Source organism: Callorhinus ursinus, unplaced genomic scaffold (assembly GCF_003265705.2).
Source record: "Callorhinus ursinus isolate GAN/ISIS: 27379988/994484 unplaced genomic scaffold, GSC_fseal_2.0 scaffold26, whole genome shotgun sequence".
Taxonomy (NCBI): Eukaryota; Metazoa; Chordata; class Mammalia; order Carnivora; family Otariidae; genus Callorhinus; species Callorhinus ursinus.
Genome location: NW_027397088.1, coordinates 8,785,495 through 8,806,461, shown reverse-complemented (window position 1 = coordinate 8,806,461; position 20,967 = coordinate 8,785,495). Strand labels below are relative to the sequence as shown.

The 20,967-nt window shown below is 38.8% G+C and overlaps 1 protein-coding gene across 3 annotated transcripts in view; it reads left to right on the top strand.

The window, feature by feature from the left end:
- BLOC1S5 (biogenesis of lysosomal organelles complex 1 subunit 5) overlaps positions 1 to 20,967 on the top strand; it is a 54,814-nt gene that overhangs the window by 6,924 nt on the left and 26,923 nt on the right. For all 3 annotated transcript variants that reach the window (XM_025891226.2, XM_025891225.2, XM_025891224.2), the window contains exon 3: positions 15,952 to 16,081. In XM_025891226.2, the coding sequence (XP_025747011.1) occupies positions 15,952 to 16,081 (130 nt within the window). The remainder of the gene's footprint in view (positions 1 to 15,951; positions 16,082 to 20,967) is intronic.

Below are 20,967 nucleotides of genomic sequence, written 5' to 3'. Positions count from 1 at the left end.
CAGCAGGAGACTTGGGCTCAAGTGCTGGTGCCTACTCTGGAGTATTTAATATCTGTTGATCTCAGTTTTCTTCATCAGTAAAATGAGTATAGTGAAAAAAAGATTTTAAAGACTGATAGGTGTGGGTCTTCCAGATCCATTTTCTATATTTTTTTCTCAGTTGGAGCATTAGCACCCACCCAAAGTACTCAGGTTAAAATAGGAGACTCATCCTTGACTGTCCTTACCCGGTTAATGCCCACTTTCAGTGACCATTTCTTTTGGATATTACTCATAAATCTCCATCCCTTCTAATTTGTGTGCCTGCTTCATCACCCCAGTCAAATCCAGTCTTTACCATGCTGCCAATGCTGTTCTTATTTGGAGATTTAATTTCCTCCAGGAGTTTTGAGGTTTACCTCTTAAACTATATAGTTGTTGCAAAGTAGTATGAATAGAGTAACATCAGAGTGCTCTGATGTTACTTTACTTTTTAAAACCCTTAAATAATATTTGCTGTCTACAGGATGAAATCCAAGCATCCTTCTCTAGGCCCCTACCTTGCTGGTGTTACCGTCTGCCACCCAGCATTTCGTGCCATGCTGCATCAACACTGAGGCACCAGCCTGCCATCCTGTTTCGTATTCCTGGTGTTTTACACATGTGTAATCGCTTCATTGTGCCTTAAACAGTAGTGCCCGAGCTACTGTCAGATAGATGGTACTTGGTGTTGCACACAAAAATTTCATGAGTCTGTGTAAGTTGGGGTGCTATTTTCAAAGAAGACTCCAGCCAAACAGGAAGTCTAAACCTGCCAAAAGGAAAGAACCTTTTCATAAATCCTTTTTAAAACTACAGAAAGCCAGTGGCACAGAGCCCTCAAGATGAGGGACAGAGCTGTAGCATCAGATACCATTTCTGGGTTCAACAGACTCTTACTTAAAATCTGCATAATACCTAATTGACAGCGTGGTTGTAAAGATTGAAGGTATGCATGTGCACACAGTGCATGTGTCTGTATATCTTAGAATGTGATCTGGTATCTAGGAATAAGCAGCTGTTAGCTCTCATCATCATCATTACTGTTTGGTGGGGTACAGATAATCTGGGACCCACAGAATATTATCCAGAGATGATTCCCTTAATATGCTATATGAAGATTATTACCAATTCCTTAGTGAGAATAAAGTCTGGGTGTGGCATGGCTGGATTCTATGTTTAAGAGTCTCTCAAGGCTAAAATCAAGGTGTTGGTCAGACATTGTTCTTATTTGAAGCTTAGAGTCCAGTTCTTTTCCATGGTACAGTGAAGTTCCCATTTCTTTATTTGCTGTCAGCCAGGGGCCCCTCTGAATTCCTAGAGGCCATTCACATTCCTTGGCAGGTGGCCCCTTCCATCTTCAAAGCCAGAAATTGGGAGCACCTGGTTGGCTCAGTTGGTAGAACATGTGACTCTTGATCTCGGGGTTTTAAGTTCTAGCCCCATGTTGGGTGTACAGATTACTTAAACCAGAAAAACAAAAACAAAACCATAAGTCAGTTTCGCTCACGTGGAGTCCCTCCCTCTTATGCTTGCCAGGAAGAGCCTAGACTCTAAAGGACTCACCTGATTAAGCCAGGGCCACTGAAGATAGTCTCCCTTTCTTAAAGTCAGCTGATTTGGGAGCTTAATAAATCTGTAGAATATATATACAGTAACACCTAGATAATGGTTTGATTGAATAACTGAGAGAAGGTGTGTGTACACTAGGGGTGAGGGTCTTAAGGGCCATCTTAGAATTTTGCCTACCATAAGCTCTTGTAACTACCTGATATTTTTCTTGTTATTTATTTGTTTATTGCCTGTCTTCCTTCATTAGAATAGATGTACCATAAAAGTCAGGACTCTTCATTGTATAAAAATGCCTTATTCTTCATTGTATTAAAAATGCCTAAACCAGGGGCACCTGGGTGGCTCAGTCAGTTAAGTGTCTGACTCTTGATTTTGGCTCAGGTCATGATCTCAGGGTTGTGAGATCGAGCCCTGTGTTAGGCTCTGCACTCAGTGGGGAGTCTGCTTGGGATTCTCTCTCTCCCCCACTCTGCCTCTGTCCCCCCCCCCACACGCATACACACTCTCTCTAAAATAAATAAATAAATCTATTTTAAAAATGCCTAAACCAATGTCTGATGCATTGTAGGTGCTTAATATGATTCAAAAGAACAAGCAGCAGAGCCTTGACTAAAACTTGAGTTTTCTGATGTCTACTGATGTCATAAGTCATCTTTTTCATAAGTGTGAAAAGTTACACATTGCTAATTAGTGGCTGAGATATCCCTAGAATATGTGTCATTGTACTTACATCATTGTTCTTTAAATAATGTCGATGGGGGCGCCTGGGTGGCTCAGTTGGTTAAGCGTCTGCCTTCGGCTCAGGTCATGATCCTGGAGTCCCGGGATCGAGCCCCACGTCGGGCTCCCTGCTCAGCAGGGAGTGTGCTTCTCCCTCTGACCCTCTTCCCTCTCATGCTCTCTATCCCTCATTCTCTCTCTCTCAAATAAATAAATAAATAAAATCTTTAAAAAAAATAATGTCGATGGTTTCTATGAAAGGGCCATCTATACAAATGAAGCTGAGTGTTGAGTGGCAGATGAAAGAAGTGTTACATTTATGCGGTTGAATATCTTATGTTTAAGAGCTCACTTCCTATAGAAGCCAATACCTCTTTTAACTGGGTTAGAAGATAGTTGGCAAGAGAAGATGGGCTTGTGTCTGAGAGGAGAGGAATTACTTGCACTCCACATCGTGAAGCCTTCCAGGTCTTTTTGGAAGGGAGGCGATGTTGAGTGGAAAAAGAACACGGGCCTTGGAGCTTGACATCTCTGGGTTCAAACCCTGCCCCCCTTATCAGCTATGATTACCTGCTTTATTAAGGCTTAAGGTGCGTACTTAATAATGGGAGCAATAATATATACTGTACAGCTTTTGTGAGGATTAAATGGTATGTTATTTTAAAAAATCCCTGACATACAGGTGTTAGATGAATGTTGTTAACTGTTATTATTAAGAGAAAGATGGTAGCAAGTACAGTTAGATAAAAATGTTTTAATTCAGAATTTGCAATAGTGTGAATGAGATTGGGTTCCATTTTAGGGAAGATAGAGATTTGCTAAGCAAATGACAGGAGCATTATATTAGAAAAATGTTTACTAGAGAATAAAATGATCACACCAGGTGTGAGAGAAACAAGCTTATTTTGTGTCTCGAGCACTTATTTTGTGTGGGACATAATGTCAGGAACCAGTGCTGTCCTGGTGAAGACAGGCATAGACCCAGCCATGAAGCATTCTCATATTGTCATGAAGCACTGGCCTCTGAAAGACCCAAAAATATCTTGTCAGCTAAGTTTAAGTGGTTATCTTCAACTAAGTGTAACATAACTCCTTTGAATTTTTTTTTTCTTAATTTGAGAGAGAGCGCGCAAGTGAGCAGAGAGTGGGGGGAGCAGCAGAGGGAGGGGGACAAGCAGACTCTGCGCTAAGCGCAGTGCCGTCTGCGGGGGCCTGATGGGGGGCTGATCTCAGGACCTGAGCTGAAACTACGAGTGGGATGCACAACCGTCTGAGCCACCCAGGCGCCCCCACTCCTTTTCTTGCCACATACCTGATCCAGGCTTTTTACACGATAACCTCCCTAGTTGGTCTTCCTGAGGGTTTAGAGTAGCATGGAAACCTTCTTGTGTATCAGGTTCATCTACCTTTTCTCTGTACCGTGTGCTGACATTTTGCCTCAAATTAGAAGAAAAAAGCTGAAAGCATTTTAGAGGCTTTTGATTTGAATATATATCTGCATTATTTACAGCTCTTTTGTATCTTGGTCCAAACAACATCCTCCGATTCTCGTCCCCAGATGGCATGGTTGGGCAGAGAGGAACAGTGAGGCAGTTATTAGGACTTCCTAGAACTTTCATCTCTCCTGCATTTAAATGTAGTTCACCCTAAGAAAACCTGGCTAGTATTTCAAACTAAAGTTGTTTATAGTTTTTATGTTTCACAAAGTTAATGCACAGGGGAACAATCATCTTTTTCTTTATAAAATTTTATTTCTAGAAGAGGGGAGTAAGTGCCACATGGTGGCAGCATTACTTAAATTATTGAAGTTCTATTATATTTAAGCTCTCTTTTTGTGTTTGTTAGTATTTCTGGACAGTTGACTGTCTTTCTCCTGACTTTATGCAGATCCTTTATATCGTTGATTCCAGTGCACAGAGATCCCAGTAGGGCCCTTTCAGTGAGCATCGGTTCGGTAGGGTCTGTGGGTGTGGCAGTGTCTGCGGGACCATTATCTCTCTAGCCACAGAGGAGATGTCATGGCCTCACCATGTAGAACAGTTAGTGAGCTTTTCTGGAGTGCTTTTGGGGTCTATGGTCCTGTACAAGTTTCTTACTTCATTTTTTTTTTTTTTTAGTTGCATAAGTCTCTTTTTTGATGGTTTTGTTATTGAATCATAGTTGAAACAATGTTAACATTCATTTCAGGTGTACAACATAGTAATTCAGTGAGTCTATACGTTATGCTGTGCTCCCCACAGGTGTAGCTACCGTCTGTCACCATACAACGCTATTACAATACCATTAATTATATTCCCTGGGCTGTACCTTTTATCCCCATGACCTGTTTATTCATTTCATTAACTGAAGGCTTGTGTCTCTCACTCCCCTTCACCCACTTTGCCCATCCCACCACCTCTTCCTCTCTGGTTGCTTATTTCATTTTTAGCAAATTTTATTCTTTGAATGCTTTATTGAATAGTTACTGATTACCTAGGTATATCAGTAAGGAATGTGTTTAGTTACTAGTAACAGATATCTGAAAAATAGTGGCTTTTTTTTTTAATTTTTTAAGATTTATTTATTTATTTGAGAGAGAGAATGAGATAGAGAGAGAGCATGAGAGGGGGGAGGGTCCGAGGGAGAAGCAGACTCCCTGCTGAGCAGGGAGCCTGATGCGGGACTCGATCCCAGGACTCCAGGATCATGACCTGAGCTGAAGGCAGTCGCTTAACCAACTGAGCCACTCAGGCGCTCAAAAATAGTGGCTTTTTAACAAGTATTTATTTTTCTCTCAATACTCAGAGCCTAGGGCTGGAGTTAGCTTTTTCTTCTAACTTTGCCTTCTACCTCCCTGGAGTGTTGCTCCTATCCTTATGCTTTCAAGGTGGCTTTGGAAGTTTTACCCATGACATCTGCATTTCATGTAACAAAAAAGAAGGCAGATGGAAAATAGCAAGCAGTCTCTGTACAGGCACATTTGCCACTCCAGATAATATTTGGGGATTGATGGGAAGAAAGGAGAATGGATCCAGAACTAATGTCAAGGAGATATATAAAAATAAATAAGAAAGAGTCTACCTCCAGGAAGGTAACAGTCTAGGGGAAAAAAGACATAGAAACAGTGAATTTTAATGGTGGAATTATGATAAAATAAGCACAAAGCACTTGAGATCTCAAGAGGAAACAACTCCAGAAGCAACTCCCCACAGAGCTGGGAGGAAAATTTTCATAGAGGGGGTGGTGTTTGAGCTAAGAAAGAAAAATTCATGTTGGCCAGTAGGAAAAACAAAAATGGAGACGATTAAAGTAGAGCCCAAAAAAAAAAAAAAAAGGGATTCAAATAAGTGCAGTAATTACAGAGTTGGAAGGGATTGTGTCCATGAATTTGAATGTGGGTTGAATTGATGAAGAGAAAATTCCTTAAAAGGCAGGACAAACTAGAATTTCGCTTGACATCCTAATCTCTCATTTTTGGTTAGATTATTAGAGTAACTGTCTACGGCCATACCACCCTGAACATGCCCGATCTCGTCTGATCTCAGAAGCTAAGCAGAGTCGGGCCTGGTTAGTACTTGGATGGGAGATTATTAGAGTAACTGTCAGATTATTAAGTATCAGGATAAAGACTGTCCCATATAGCATGTGATAGACATACACACACACACACACACACACACACACAATACGGTTTTAAATCCTGTGGGACTGACCAGTTTAGTGACTGAAAGAAAATTTTAAATTATGGTATTGGTCTCTCATTTCCTTTCTAATAATATCAAATTATATCTTAAATATAAATATTTTAGTAACTGTACTAATATTATTAATAATTGGTAGCATTTTTGTTTGTTTAGAGGAAGTGAGTGAGTGCAAGTTGGGTGGGGGGAAGGGACAGGGAGAGGGGGGAGAGGGAATCTCAGGCAGGCTCTATGCTTGGTGCAGAGCCTGACAAGGAGCTTAGTCTCAAGACCCTGAGCCGAAATCAAGAGTTGAACGCTTAACCAACTTGAGCCACCCAGGTGTCCCCATTGGTAGCATTTTTAAGCACATAGTAGCAGGTACTGTTTTAAGTACATTACATAAGCAACTTGTTATTAAATTTAACTTAAAATTAACTGTATATGTAATTTTATGGGGTGTTACACATCAGAAACCAAGCTTCATTAGTGCTCAGCTTTGTTCTGAGAATTTATGCCCCAGAATACACACACACACACACACACACACACACACACACTCTTAAATGGAGGGGTGCCTGGGTGGCTCAGTTTGGTTAAGCAGCTAACTCTTAGTTTCAACTGAAGTCATGATCTCAGGGTCCTGGAGTTGAGCCCCACATCGGGCTTCCCACTCAGCAGGCAGTCTGCTTCTCTCTTCCTCCCTCTCCCTCTGCTCCTCCTGCATGCTGTGTCTCCCTCTCAAATAAATAAATCTTTAAAAAAAATAAATGGATGTTAATTTATAGTCTTCCTTTTGTAATAAGTGTCAACAGTACACCATGGTCAAAAATATCAGCATAAAAACAAGCACATACCAGCAGGTAAGTTTAAGGGCAGAGCCTGTTTCTAACATTCTGTCTTATATAACACTATCATTGTGCCTATTTGTTGTTTAAATGAATGAGGCTACAAACTCCCTTTCTACAATATAAGACTACCAGTTTGCCTGATAGAAGAAATAACCCTCTAAATAAGTGGTTCTTTTTTAATTTTTATTTTTATTGAAGTATATTTGGCACATGTTACATTAGTTTCGGGTCTACACATCGTAATTCAACAAGTGTATATGTTGTACTATGCTCACCACAAGTATAGCTACCATTTGTCACCATACAGTGCTTTAAATACCATTGACTATATTCCCTGTGCTGTGCCCTTTATCCTTGAGACTTACTCATTCCAAGTGAAAGCCTGTACTTGTTACCCCTTCACTCATTTTGCCCATCCCCCCTCATGCTTGCCTCTGGCAACCATCTGTTTTCTGTCTCTATGGGTTTCTTTCTCCTTTTTGTTTGTTTTGGTTTTTTTAGATTCTACATATAAGTGAAATCATATGGTATTTGTCCTTTTTTTTGATTGACTGATTTGGTGGCGGGGAGGGGCAGAGGGAGAAGGAGAGAATCCTCAAGCAGTCTCCTCAGTGAGCACGGAGCCCCATGCGGGGCTCAGTCTCACGACCCTGAGATCATGACCTGAGCCGAAATCAAGAGTCAGATGCTAAACCAACTGAACCACCCAGGTGCCCCTGTCTTTTTCTGTCTGACTTATTTCATTTAGCATAGTACCTGCAAGGTTCATCCATGTTGTTGCAGATGCCAAGATCTCATCCCTTTTTTTATGGCTGAGTAATATTTCCAGCGTGTGTGTGTGTGTGTGTGTGTGTGTGTACATTTCATATCTTCTGTATCTATTCATCTATAATGGACACTTCTGTTACTTCTGTATCTTAACTATTATAAATAACACTGCAGTAAACATAAGGGTGCCTGTATCTTTTCAAAAATAGTGTTTTCATTTTCTTGGGGTGAATGTCCAGTAGTGGAATTACTGAATTATATGTTATTTCTATTTTTAATTTTTTCAGGAACCTCCATACTGTTTTCCACAGCGGTTGTACCAGTTTGCATTTCCACCAACAGTACACAAGGTTTCCTTTTTTACACGTCCTTGCCAACTCTTGGTGTTTCTTGATTCTAGCCATTCTGACAGGTGTGAGGTGATATCTCATTGTGGTTTTGATTTGCATTTCCCTGATGATGAGTGATGTTGAGCATCTTTTCATATGTTTATTGGCTGTCTGTATGTTTTCTGAAAAAAAAAAAAAAAGGCTGTTCAGGTCCTCTGCCCTTGTTTTAATTGGATTATTTGTTTTTGGTGTTGAATTTTCTAAGTTCTTTATGTATTTTGGATATTAACCCCTTATCAGACATAGCATTTGCAAATATCTTCTCCCATTCAGTAGGCTGTCTTTTCGTTTTGTTGATAAGTTTCCTTTGCTGTGCAGAAGCTTTTTACTTTGGTGTAGTCCCGTAGCTTATTTTTGCTTTTGTTGCTTTTGCCTAAGGCCAATATTAAAGAGATCACTACCTATGTTTTCTGCTAGGATTTTTATGGTTTCAGGTTTCACATTTAGGTCTTCAGTCCATTTTGAGTTTATTTTTGTGTACAGTGTCAGAAAGTGGTCCAGTTTTATTCTTTTGCATGTGTCTGTCCAGTTTTCCCAGCACCATTTATTGAAGACTGTCTTTTTGTCATTGCATATTCTTGCCTCTTTTGTCATAGCTTAATTGAGCATATAAGCATGGGTTTATTTCTGGGCTCTTTATTCTGTTCCATTGATCTATGTATGTATTTTTGTACCAGTACCATACTGTTTTGATTACTACAACTTTGTAGTATATCTTGAAACCTGGAATTATGATACCTCCAGCTTTGTTTTTCTTTCTCAAGACTGCTTTGGCTATTCCGGGTCTTTTGTGGTTCCATGCACATTTCAGTATTATTTGTTCTATTTCTGAAATACGCTATTGGTGTTTTGATAGGGATTCTTAACTTTATATTTTATTTCAACTTTGATAGTGTTTCTTAACTTGAGTAGGTCATAGTCTCCTTGGAGAATTTTTTTCTCCCAGGAAAATGTGTAAAGGACATATATATTCAATTTGAGTACAATTTCAGGGGCATTCTGGAATCCCAAAGCCCATCCATGGACCCTAGAGTAAGACCTATACTTTGAATAGAACTGCAGAACTCCCCTTTCTGTTCTTCATTGTCTTTGTATTTGAATTGAGAGACCACTCCTTTGCATCTTGATAAAGAAAAAATGTACCATAAGGAATAGTCTTGATTCATTCAGATTCCAGTGCCGTGGGGGGAAGGTGACAGCAGCTATGACATAGTTGGTTTGTTTTTTCACTTCCTTCTGGCTACAGAGATAGAGCAACTAGAATAGCAAAACCAGGCAACATCTGTAATAAAACCAGGGGACAAGGTATCCCCCAGATACCAAATGACCAAATCACCAAAAAAGTCTTCTGTGGAATCAGAAACTGGAGGAAGACATGGAAGAATGGCCAAGGGTCTTGTGAAGTCTTGAATGCTAGAAAACCTCAAAATTACCATCAGGAATGCTTGAAGGGCCATTCTAAGGAGAAAGCAGAACCTTCAGAGGGGACTTCACAGGCTCTAATTTCTGAGTGAGTGGTAGCAGACCACAGAAAAGTCTAGAGGGCTGAAGCCACCCATGAGTTTGAAACTCACAAACCAAAACACCCTTCTAGAACAAGGCCCTTCACCTTAGAGAAACTAAAGGAGATTGAATACTTTGTGAAACAGCAGGAAAAGGGCGTTCTAGAACTTTGAAGTTAGAAAGACCGTCCTGACCACCCCTCCCTTGTAAAAATAGAGGAAAACTAATTAAAAGTAAGCAGGAGTCAAATCCCATAACAATAATGTCCTTTAAGGCAATGAGTGTAAGTATGACCACAAAAAAAGATAAGAACTGTAACCTAATATTTAAAATGAGCTTGGGAAGCATAAGAAAATTATTAGAAGTGAGGAAAAAAAGGGTATAAATCAGAATCAGAAAAACTCAAAATTGATTGGCTAAAACAGAATGGAAAAAATAAAAGCTAAGGTGAAAATTTCAGGAAAAAGGAATTTTAAAAATTATTTCAGGAATGAAAACTAAACTAGAAGGAACACAAGAGTGAATAAACACAATGGATAGCCCTTATGTGAAATTTAAAAGAGTGAAAGAGATAAAAAGAATTCAAGAGGAGTAGTTATTGATAGTAAATACAGAAGATGCAATACAGTATATGCCTGATAATCAGCCCTTAGAGAAGAAAGCCAAAGCAGTGTAATAGAACAAATGTGAAAACGAAAATTCAAGAAAACTTTCCTGAAAAAAAGTACTAGCGAAATTTTATGGAAGGGCACACTGCTGTCAGGGAAAATTAACCCAGAAGAGCCTACACTGAGAAATTTTTTAATCTATTGGATTTTATAGAAAAAAAATTTTTTTCTTTGGGCATATAGACAAAATGGGTATCTTTTATTAGGGGAAGAAAACCTGATTTTTTTTGTTTTAAGATTTTATTTATTTGACAGAAATAGAGAGCACAAATAGGCAGAGCAGCAGGCAGAGGGAGAGGGAGAAGCAGGCTCTCCACTGAGCAGGGAGCCTGACGTGGGGCTCTATCCCAGGATCGTGACCTGAGCCGAAGGCAGCCGCTTAACCGACTGAGCCACCCAGGCGCCCAGAAAACCTGATTGTTAACAGACTTATCTGTCTTATGCCAGAAGACAATGGATTTGAACAGCCAGGGATTTTATGTCTAGCTGACCCACAGCTATATAATCCACTGTTGTTGGGTCATGCAGGACTCTGCAAATATTGTTCAAATGAGCCTTTCCTGAGGAACCAATTATATAATCCACAGAGTGAGTTTCAGATGACGAAAATGATTGGCAAGACTTCTACCTAACAAGAGTTGGTAAGCATTAAATATCCATTTACTTACAGAACTAAGACTGAATGGCAGTTGTTAAGGGAGAGAGTATAACATGCAGTGACTGCTTTCTGACCATGCAGACTCGGTCTACTGAAAGGTGGAGGCTGAGGGAAGTGTATATGAGGAGAATATCGCCAGGCTCTTATTGCCTTATAAATATTAACTGGGAGTAAAAGGGTACTGTTTCACATTGGATCCTGAAGGAGTGAGAAAGCTAGAGAAGGCGATGATCCTAATACTAATATTGCTTATAGTAGGGAACCAGTAGACAGTAACCAAAAAAGTGGAGACCAAGGGTATTATATAAAGTATTAATATAAATATAACCATGAGAACGAAAACACCAAATTCTTCTCAGTACTGAAAAAGATACGAAAAGAGGGAGAACAAATAGACCACATGACCGCACCTGAAAATGTTACATACATTATGTGTGTGCATTTATGAGTCCCTCATAAAGTGAAATAAGAGTATCTGTATATCATGTTTCCATTTAAGAAGGAAGGAATTGGAAAAATATATATATACTTACACATACATATGAATAAATATAATGGGGAGAACAAAGGCAAAAGGGAAAAAATTAAATTTCCTTACAACTTGGAGCCCATTGACAAATCTTTGAGACAGGCAGAGTGACCTTCTTCTCGGAACTCAACTGCCTCCATGTTAATACTTTGCTAAGGGCAAAAGGCAGCCTTAGCTTAATATTAGCCCAAACTCCAGGATCCCGTAAGTCTCCTTTAACATTTAAAAATTCCTTTGGAAACTTCCTTTTCTCTACCCCCATATCTCTTTGTACGTTAGCAATCATCCTCCAAACATGTGGCCCCCTGATAAACATTTGAAGGGTCTTATGACTAAGGGTTTACTAGATAGTAGTAAATCACCTTTTCCTCATAACAGCTAGCCCCTCAAGGTCCTGGAAACCTTGCTTCCAAATTCCTTAGAGGAAGATGTCTATGGCCATATCACCCTGAATGCGCCTGATCTCAAATTCCTTAGAGGCTTATGCTCTCCCTAACCTCCTCCCAACTTAAAAGTATATAATCAGTCAACCCTCACAACCCCAGTGCAGCATTTCCTGCCCACGGGTCCTGTCTCCCGGCTTTAATAAAACCACCCTTTTGCACTGGAGACACCTCAAGAATTCTTTCTTGACCATTCACTCCGAACCTCAACATTTTCACATCAAATACATCCACATCCACATTTATATGTGCCTGTGTGTGTGTGTGTGTGTGTGTGTGTGTGTATACATTCACGTATGTATGTGGATGTATATCCTTATACTTAAGACAGTGGTAGGATAAGGTTTTTAAAATAATTACCTAAAGAGAGAGTTAGGAAGGAATACAATGCAAAGGACATGGATAGAAGCTAGACTGTTTGGAATGTATATATATTTTTTATAAATGTAATTTTGGAGGCATGTAAATATTTTACATAAAAGAAAAATTTTAAGGAACAATCCCTAAAAATCAAGTAAAATGTAAAAAAAAAGCAAACGTGTGTTTCTGGATGGTGGCATTGCCATGCAGAGAGAAACTGTTCCAAGTAACTTAAAACAGGGCAGTTTGTACATTCCTAGCAGAATATGCCTTCAGAACAGCCGTAGGTAGCAACAACAACAAGCAAACAAACCCTTAAGCTGTTTTCAGTAATCATTTTGTTGATGCTAGTGTCATTGTCATTTGAGTGAAGTGGTGATAAAGCAAATGAGCAGTTCTGTTGGTGTTTTGAGAACTGCAAAGAAATGGGTAAGAACAATAATTAAAAACCTTATTCTTAATTTGTTTAATATGAACTTAAAATGTGTCTTTTAAAAAGCATATAACCTATTTTGTAGCCTTATCCCCTGAAAGGCCTAGAAATAATGACTGACCCAGTAGCAGTGAACACCCCTAGTGATCATTCTCAAATACCATTTCTAAATATTAATGGTGTTTAGAGCGCCTGGGTGGCTCAGTCATTAAGCATCTGCCTTTGGCTCAGGTCATGGTCCCAGGGTTCTGGGATGGAGCCCCACGGCAGGCTCTTTGCTCAGCGGGAAGCCTGCTTCTCCCTCTCCCACTCCCCCTGCTTGTGTTCCCGCTCTTGCTGTCTCTCTCTCTGTCAAATAAATAAATAAATAAAATCTTTGGGGCGCCTGGCTCAGTGGATTAATTGACTGCCTTCGGCTCAGGTCATGATCCTGGAGTCCCCGGATCAAGTCCCACATCGGGCTCTCTGCTTGGCAGAGAGGCTGCTTCTCCCTCTGACCCTCCCGCCTTTCATGCTCTCTCTCTCTTTCTCTCTCTCTCAAATAAATAAATAAAATCTTTAAAAAAAAATGGTGTTTAGAGACCTGCTGATTCCAAGTCTGAGTCCAGAAATGTACGAAGTGAGCCTGGTGCACCCAGTTATATCAGAAAGCAAAGAGGCTACTAAAGAACATAGAATTCTGTCTAAAGCATTGCAGAGCCGACTTGACTGGGCTCCCACTGGACAAAGATAGGACAGTTTGAACACCAGTAAGGAAAAATACTGTAATGGCTTGAAAACTTCAAATATGTTAATTCTATGAGTCATAGGAATGCGTAGAAACAAACAGAAACCTTTAGAGAATACTAGGGAACCAAATCATTATTTTTAAATCTGTTAAATAAGAGGAAATAATCAAGTTTTTATTTTGCCTTTCACATGTAAGCATTCCTCAGAGTAACCAAATAGTTGAGGGGAAATTTCTCTTTACAGAGGTATTCCTGCTGATAAACAAAGACGGAATGCTACCAACATCCTGCTGAAAGTACACAGCCCACCTCTGAAATATTCTTGCAAACAAAAAAACAAAACCCTGAATCTGATCAAGCCTCTAGTTCTAACTGCTAATTTACAGGAAAGAGAACAGACAAAGGGATATGTTAGATTACACCACGGGGATTCATTCAGCCAAATAACAGACTGTGGGAAACTGCAGAACAGATGACTCACTTTTTTTCAACAAATTGCAAAGAAAAAAGTGATGGAGGGGAAATCTATAGATTAAAAAAGATTTAAGAAACGTATTAACCGGTTGCAATATATAAGTTTTACTTCAATTTTTGTTTAAATGGGGATAAAAAAGAACATTAATAGGACATTTGAGGAAATGGGAATACTGCCTTGTTATTTAATAGTATTAAAGAATTATTATTGAGTGCACATGTACGTGTGTGAGAGTGTGTGAAGAGAGAAGGGGACAGAGAAGTGGTCTTACTGTATTTTTTTTTTTAAGAAGAGTCTTTGTCTTTTAAAGATGTTGAAATATTTACAGTTGAAATGATGTGCTGTTTGGGATTTGCTTCAAAAGAATCTAGGATTGTGGGCAGGAGAATGTATGCAGTGTTACAGAGGGAACAAAATAAGCCAGGAGTTGAGAATTGTTGATTGGCAATAAGTACAGTATTCGCTTTTGATTCTTTGAGAAAGATTCTATGGAAAAAATTTTAGTAAAAATCTAAAAACAGTGTAGTAAAAATCTGGCCATAGCTGCTCCATAAGAATGGCTCAGAACAAAATAAAAACCTCAGCAATACAACTAACTTATTTCCCTACAATCAAGTTTACTACCCTTCTTTTTTAAATAAACTTTTTATTTTGTATTAATTTTAGACTGACAGTAAAGTTGCTAAGGTAGTATAAATAGATCTCATGTACCCCTCACTCAGTTTCTCTCCCTATTGTCTTATATAATGGGTAAAACATTGATACATTACTATTGATGAAATACCAGACTTTATTTGGGTTTCACCAGTTTTTCCATCACGGTCCTCTTTTTGTTTTGGGACCTAGTCCAGGGTACCACACTGCACGTACTTGTCTGTCTTTCTAGTCTTCTTTGGCCTGTGAGTTATCTTTCTTTCTTTGTTTTTCATGACCTTTACAGTCTTGAATACTGGCCAGTAGCCTATAGAATGTCCCCCAATCTGGGTTTGTCTGATGTTTTTCTTAAGATTAGACTGGGGTTATGGGTTTTGGGGAAGTGCCCTTGTCACATTACATCAGAGGGTATGTGTTATCACCATGACATCACTGATGATGTCAACCTTCATTGTCTTCACTGTGAAGTCAGTATTTTTTGCTTTCCCTACTCGGTTCTTTGGAAGCAAGTCACTAAATCTGGCCTACCCTCAAGTGGTGGTGGGAGGGTAGTGTTAAAGTCTGTTTTCTGAAGGGGGGGTGTATCACGGGTCCTCAAGACCACATCCAGGTTCAGTGACTGACTAATAGGCCTTAGCATATGGTCATACTGGTGGGTAGGCCTTATTACGGCAGAAGGATAAAGAGCAAAATCTGCAGAGGGAACAGGTGCGTGATGAAGATTTTGGAGGAAACCAGGCAGAAGCCTCCAGGAGTCTTCAGTGGAGTCACACAGGATGGGCTACATTTCCCCAGCAATGAGCTGTGACAACACAGGTGAAATGCCTACGAGAAAACTCACCCGAGTCTAGGAGTCCAGGGATTTTATTGGCAATTGGTCAGGTAGGCAGTCTGTGCCTGGCGTGTATCAAAATTCTAGACTCCCAGAAGAAAAGATGTGCCTTATCATTTATAGAAAGTTTTATACCAGTGTAGGGAACTATTTACTGGGCAAGTTCCCAACCCCTGGCCAGAGGCCAGCCTTGCAAGCGGGCCTTTCTAAGGGGAGTGGTCAACGTTAACTCTTTTCTGTATAGGGAAGTATCTACGTGTTGTTACCCTTACTGCACATTTTTGAGAAAAATGGGATTAGATTTAAAAACAGCATAATAATGGGAGCTATTATTATATGTTTGATGTAAGAACACCAAAATTAAAATTAGATCAAGGGTGTCTAATTTCTTTGCTGTGCAGAATAAAATATGTGGCAATCTAGTCCTCTTTTTGTTCATTTAATGTTTCTCATGCCCACTTTTAAACAGTGCTATAAAAAGATTACTCATATTGCAACTTTTGAAGCATTTCATAATAAAAAGAATGCCTCCAGGTTGTGACCTCATTTATTGCCAAATAATTAGAAGAAAGCTGTGTAAATTTCATTAATAAGTAATAGCATAACAACTGAAACCTGCCTGGAAATCCCAGAAAGTAATTACTGAGATTTAAGACACAGTATGTATTAGTAATTTACTTTCTTTTAATAGGAAAAACGTGGTCTTCGAGAAATGCGAGTTCTTGAAAATTTGAGGAATATGATCCATGAAACAAACGAACATACTCTTCCCAAATGTAGAGAAATCATGCAGGACAACTTAAACCAAGTTCTCCAGAGATGTAAGCCGGCATTGTTGTTTTTTTTATATATATTGTTTTATTTCAAATGAATGCTATGCCAAAATGTATTTCCTTCAGTATTTTGGTAGTAGGTGGAGAGAGAGTTCTTAACCAAAACATAGAAATTGAAAGCCCTGCCATAAAGAACATTGACTATCTCATGAGTAATGTATGTTGCCGTTGATGTTGAGAGCGTTAATCTCCAAAGTGAGATGTGTGCATCTGGAGTCCTTTTAGGATGTGAGAAAATTGCAACACTTTTTACCTTTTTTGTTTCTTTAATTATCCATAAGAAGAAGTTTGGTAACTAAGAGTTAGGATATGAAATGAAACTTCTTTTTCAGACAGGATACTAGAGTTTTTAACTTTTTAAAAACATAATCCTGTCATAAATGTTTGTATCTTATAACTGTTTTCATTAAGCAAAACATTGTAATGTGGAAAGATATTAGAAAAGAATCCTTATTAAATGTATCAAATAATAATATAAAATAAAAGTTTTATTAATAACTGATCTTACTCAGGGCTTCTCCTTAGATCTATATTGACGGTATTCAGCTTGTCCAAGGATAGATAATGCTGGTAACTGAAAAAATATCTTTCTGGGGGGAAAATAAAAGAAAACAAAACTAGCCAGTAATATAATGATCTGTGAAGGAAAGCAACAGGGAGATTTGGTTAATAACTGAGTTAAGCCAGTCTTTGTATTCAAGTCCAAGTTAGTTTTGTGTAGTCTAATGCCTTTAGGAGCTTGGATAGAATGAATGCCCCAAGATTATGTTTGGTTTCCTTGAGTAGAATAGTAAAAAGTCTAAAATTGACTGTGGGCTTTTGCATTTTACTACAGACATCCCTTGTTTGTTTGCACAGTGACTTCCTTAACCCTGACAAACATTCTAGATGTTATACTAACAGTAAAACTTGAATTATTATTAATAAGAATTCTTATGAATGCATTTGAGATGTGCCTATAACCTTCCTTTTCTACACTTTGAGTATATAAAAATAAGTTGGGTAAAACTTGATAACAATCTATGAATGACTATTTTGACTTACTTCATTCTTGGGCTAATATTACTTCTGATTTGAGGACTAGCCTCTTAAAAGTAAGAGTCTTCATAATGAAATAGAAAAGTATTGCTGGTAAAATGGGATTCAGACTGTACACATGTCCTGAAAAGAATTGAAACACATGGGGCGCCTGGGTGGCTCAGTTGGTTAAGCAACTGCCTTCGGCTCAGGTCATGATCCTGGAGTCCCAGGATTGAGTCCCGCATTGGGCTCCCTTCTCAGCGGGGAGTCTGCTTCTCCCTCTGACCCTGTCCCCTCTCATGTGCTCTCTCTCTCATTTTCTCTCTCAAATAAATAAATAAAATCTTAAAAAAAGAATTGAAACATATAAAATACAAAGTTTGGTAGTTAAGGTTTCAAAATCTGTGGACTACCCTGGGTGTAATTAGCTCTGTGAACCCAAGAAAAGACTTTTGGAGGTGTTTGCCTGCCAGAAGCAGGAAAGGCTTCTTCAGTAGGCTTCTGCCCACGTATATTCTGGTAAGTATTATGAGCAAGCGTAGAATGGAGGTGATTATCTACTTTAATTTTAAAAATTTGCCTGGCCCAGCTGTCATTCCTGGGGAATTTCACATTTAAAAATCTGCCATTTTAAGTCAGAGTGCTGGCTTGTTTATTTTCAATGGTAATTGATCAGGGACTTGTACAAAATCATGCAAGCAAGTTTATATGGAATATACTGGAATATATTTTGACCTAAGTAGCGCTTTACAAGCCTAGGGATGAGTTGGGGTTTTTTTTGTGCCTCTTAACACAACTGCCACATTTATCTCTTCCTGTGGGAGAGCTGTGTGCTCAGAACTCTGCAGGTGTGGCCTTAAGCTGGTGGTCCCACATGTTGCACAGAGCTAAGTAACTGTGGAGCAGTAAGGTGCAGACGTCTTGAATTACTGGAATGTAGAACTGTGACGAAATCCCGCTTGGAACTGTTTCCGCTTTGGGCTGGGCAGCCACCCACCTTGCAGAGTGTCTCCGGATTTGGGGACCAGAAGCTTTAGAACAAAAACTGACCTGTGGGTCCTTAAAAATCAGAAAAAGTAAATGAGAGCTCTAGGAGAATATGGAAAAAGCAGCCTATAAAGTCATCAAGATGCAGCCTTTATGTTATTTTCATCCTGATAACAGTAATGTCTGTGCCCTGCTTACAAATTATTTCACAGACTCATGGGCTTCACCAACTTTGTTGTCTGGAGATCTCACTGTAGTATTGAGGACCGCGACCTTGATTTGAGAGTAAGAAGGGCAGAGCCTCTCTGGGTTATTCCTTATTCACATTAACTAGCATGGTCATAGGAAGATAGTTTTTTCTTCTTTTCCCCCTTGCTCTCTCTTTTTGAGAACATGACTTTTTTTTTTTTATTACTTTTATTACTTTTTTTTATTACCTTACTTAAACAGAAGGATATATGTTTAAGTAATAAGAAAAAAAAGAGAAAGAAGAAAGCAATAAATCACCTTAGTAACCACCTGAAGATAACCATTGCTTTTTAACTTTGGGGAACATCATTTCAGACATCTCTGTGTATCTCCACATAGAAGAACAGATAGAGAAATAATGGCTGAATGGCTAGCTGGGAAGGTATGAGGGGGAGAGAGAGTGTTTGATAAGAATGGGCTCATACACTTTTGAAGCTTAGGTATTAATTTTAAATTTTATTTGATTTTAACAGAACAAACACTTAAAACTGAAGGGAATACCTTAAATAAGTGTTTCTATACTCTAAGAGATAATAGTTACTAAAAGATCAAAGAAAAATAATTAGAAAAACAAAAAAATTACAAAAAACATTCAGAAGTTAGGGTCATGTTATTATTTCTGCATTAATTAATGCCTTGAGAGTTAGAGGCAACTTTCCCCTCCTTCCTCTCTTCCCCAACTCCTCACCTGAAAATGTTAACTTTATCAAGGTTTGCAGTATTTGCTTTCTATCCTGCAGTTCTAGTGCTGCCAGTTGTTTATTTAGCCTTAGACTATTCAGTTCCTTCTGATTTATTTATTAGATCTGTAATGATATTGTCATAGTTCTCAGTTTGTTTCCTTAGCGCTGCAATTTCATTTTTCATTTCATGCAATGTGTTTGCTCTCTTTTAATAAGTTCATATTGTTGTTTTGTATAACAAAGTACCTATGGAAAATTATATTAGGTTTTCTTTCAGAATAAGTGTTTTGTCTTATCTCTCACATGTTACGTACTTTCTCTGCCTCCCAAATCTATTTCTGTACAAATGTAAGCATATTAGAGTTCTAAGAATTTTGTCAACTCATTTTCTCTTTCTAACTTTTGGGGGATGAAGTAATTACAGTGGGGTTAGGAGTCTTAGTTCTTGGCTGCCACATTTCAAAGTTTATAATATACAACTATAATTCAACCTTATTCAGTGAATGATGGAATTTTTTACCTTTTGTTTTTCTTAACTTTTTATTTATTTTGTGGGTTATTTTAAGGGACTGAGTTTGCCTGGTTTTGCTTCACACTGTCTCTACCTAGAAATCTTTAGGAATTCAACAGTTTAAAATACTAACCAATTTTTAATAGCACTTTACCAGTTAGAATTTTCTTCTTCACTGACTGCTCCTTCCTCTACCCATCTCCTTCGTCTCCTCCCTTTTCCATTCTCCCCCTGGTCATTCCCTCACATGTATCTTACTAACATACTTTCTTGGCTCCACTTTGAGACTGTGACCAGACTCTGACTACCCTCATCATGTTCCTAACTGCTACCACCCTGGTCTAAGCTACAGTGACCTCTCGCCTAGATTGTTCTAGTAGCCACATAACTCATGTCTTTCCTCCCTGTGGTCTGTTCTCCACATAGGAGCCCGAATGATCTTTTCGAAATGTGTCTTGGCTCTTGTCATTACTATATCAGGATCTCCTCACCCTGCTTAGAGAAAAGCCAAAGTCTTCACAGTAGCCTGGACATTTCTACATGACGGCCCCGCTCTGACTTTTTTATTTTCTTCCATTTTCTTTTCCCACACTTCATTCTAGCAACTCTGGCCTCCTTATTCTTCTTCTAGTATGTGCCAAATGTGTTCCCACTTCAGGGATCCCTCTGGAATACTCTTGTCAGGTTTTTGTCCCTTGTCATTTCCTATAGATCTCCGGTCAGGTGTCCACAGTGAGACCCTTCTAGCCATGCTGTAATAATCATTGCCCCTCATTCAGGCATTCTCTGGCCTCTTTACCATGCTTTGTTTTTCTCTGGAATATCCACCACCACCTGACATGCTCAATATTTATCTATATGTTGTCTGTCTCCCCAACTAAAACATAAGTTCCATGAGCTCAGAGACTCTGATTGTTCTCTGCAGTACCCCTGACACCTAAAACAGTGACACATTGTAGTCACGAAGTAATCATGCATTCATTGAAATGAGTGAATGAGAATTCAGGCAACATCTTCTGCTAGCAAACCAAAATTATTTGCTTATGTATGTATTTGAGGTTTACATATACACACCATGTTAGAATGTATTTGCTTCTCTTCTGTGAGGACAGTCAGGATGTTGTTAATTGTCGTCTGTGACACAATTACTGTATGTGGTGCTAATTTTAAAAACTCTTTTGATTGAGAGAAAATAATCTGACAGATTCTTGATGCTTTAAAATCAGTACAGTCTCCTAAAACACTGAGACAACAGGGGAGATGGCTTCCTACTGAATTAGGTATAACACTGCAGTAAGTGATGTGGAAGTGATGGGTAGGTTTGCATAATGGGCCTTTTCCCTTGGGGTCTCTAATCATGAAGAAGGAATGTTTGGTATAGTCACATGATTTTTCTTGTATTTTAGAAAAGCAGATTTCATGAA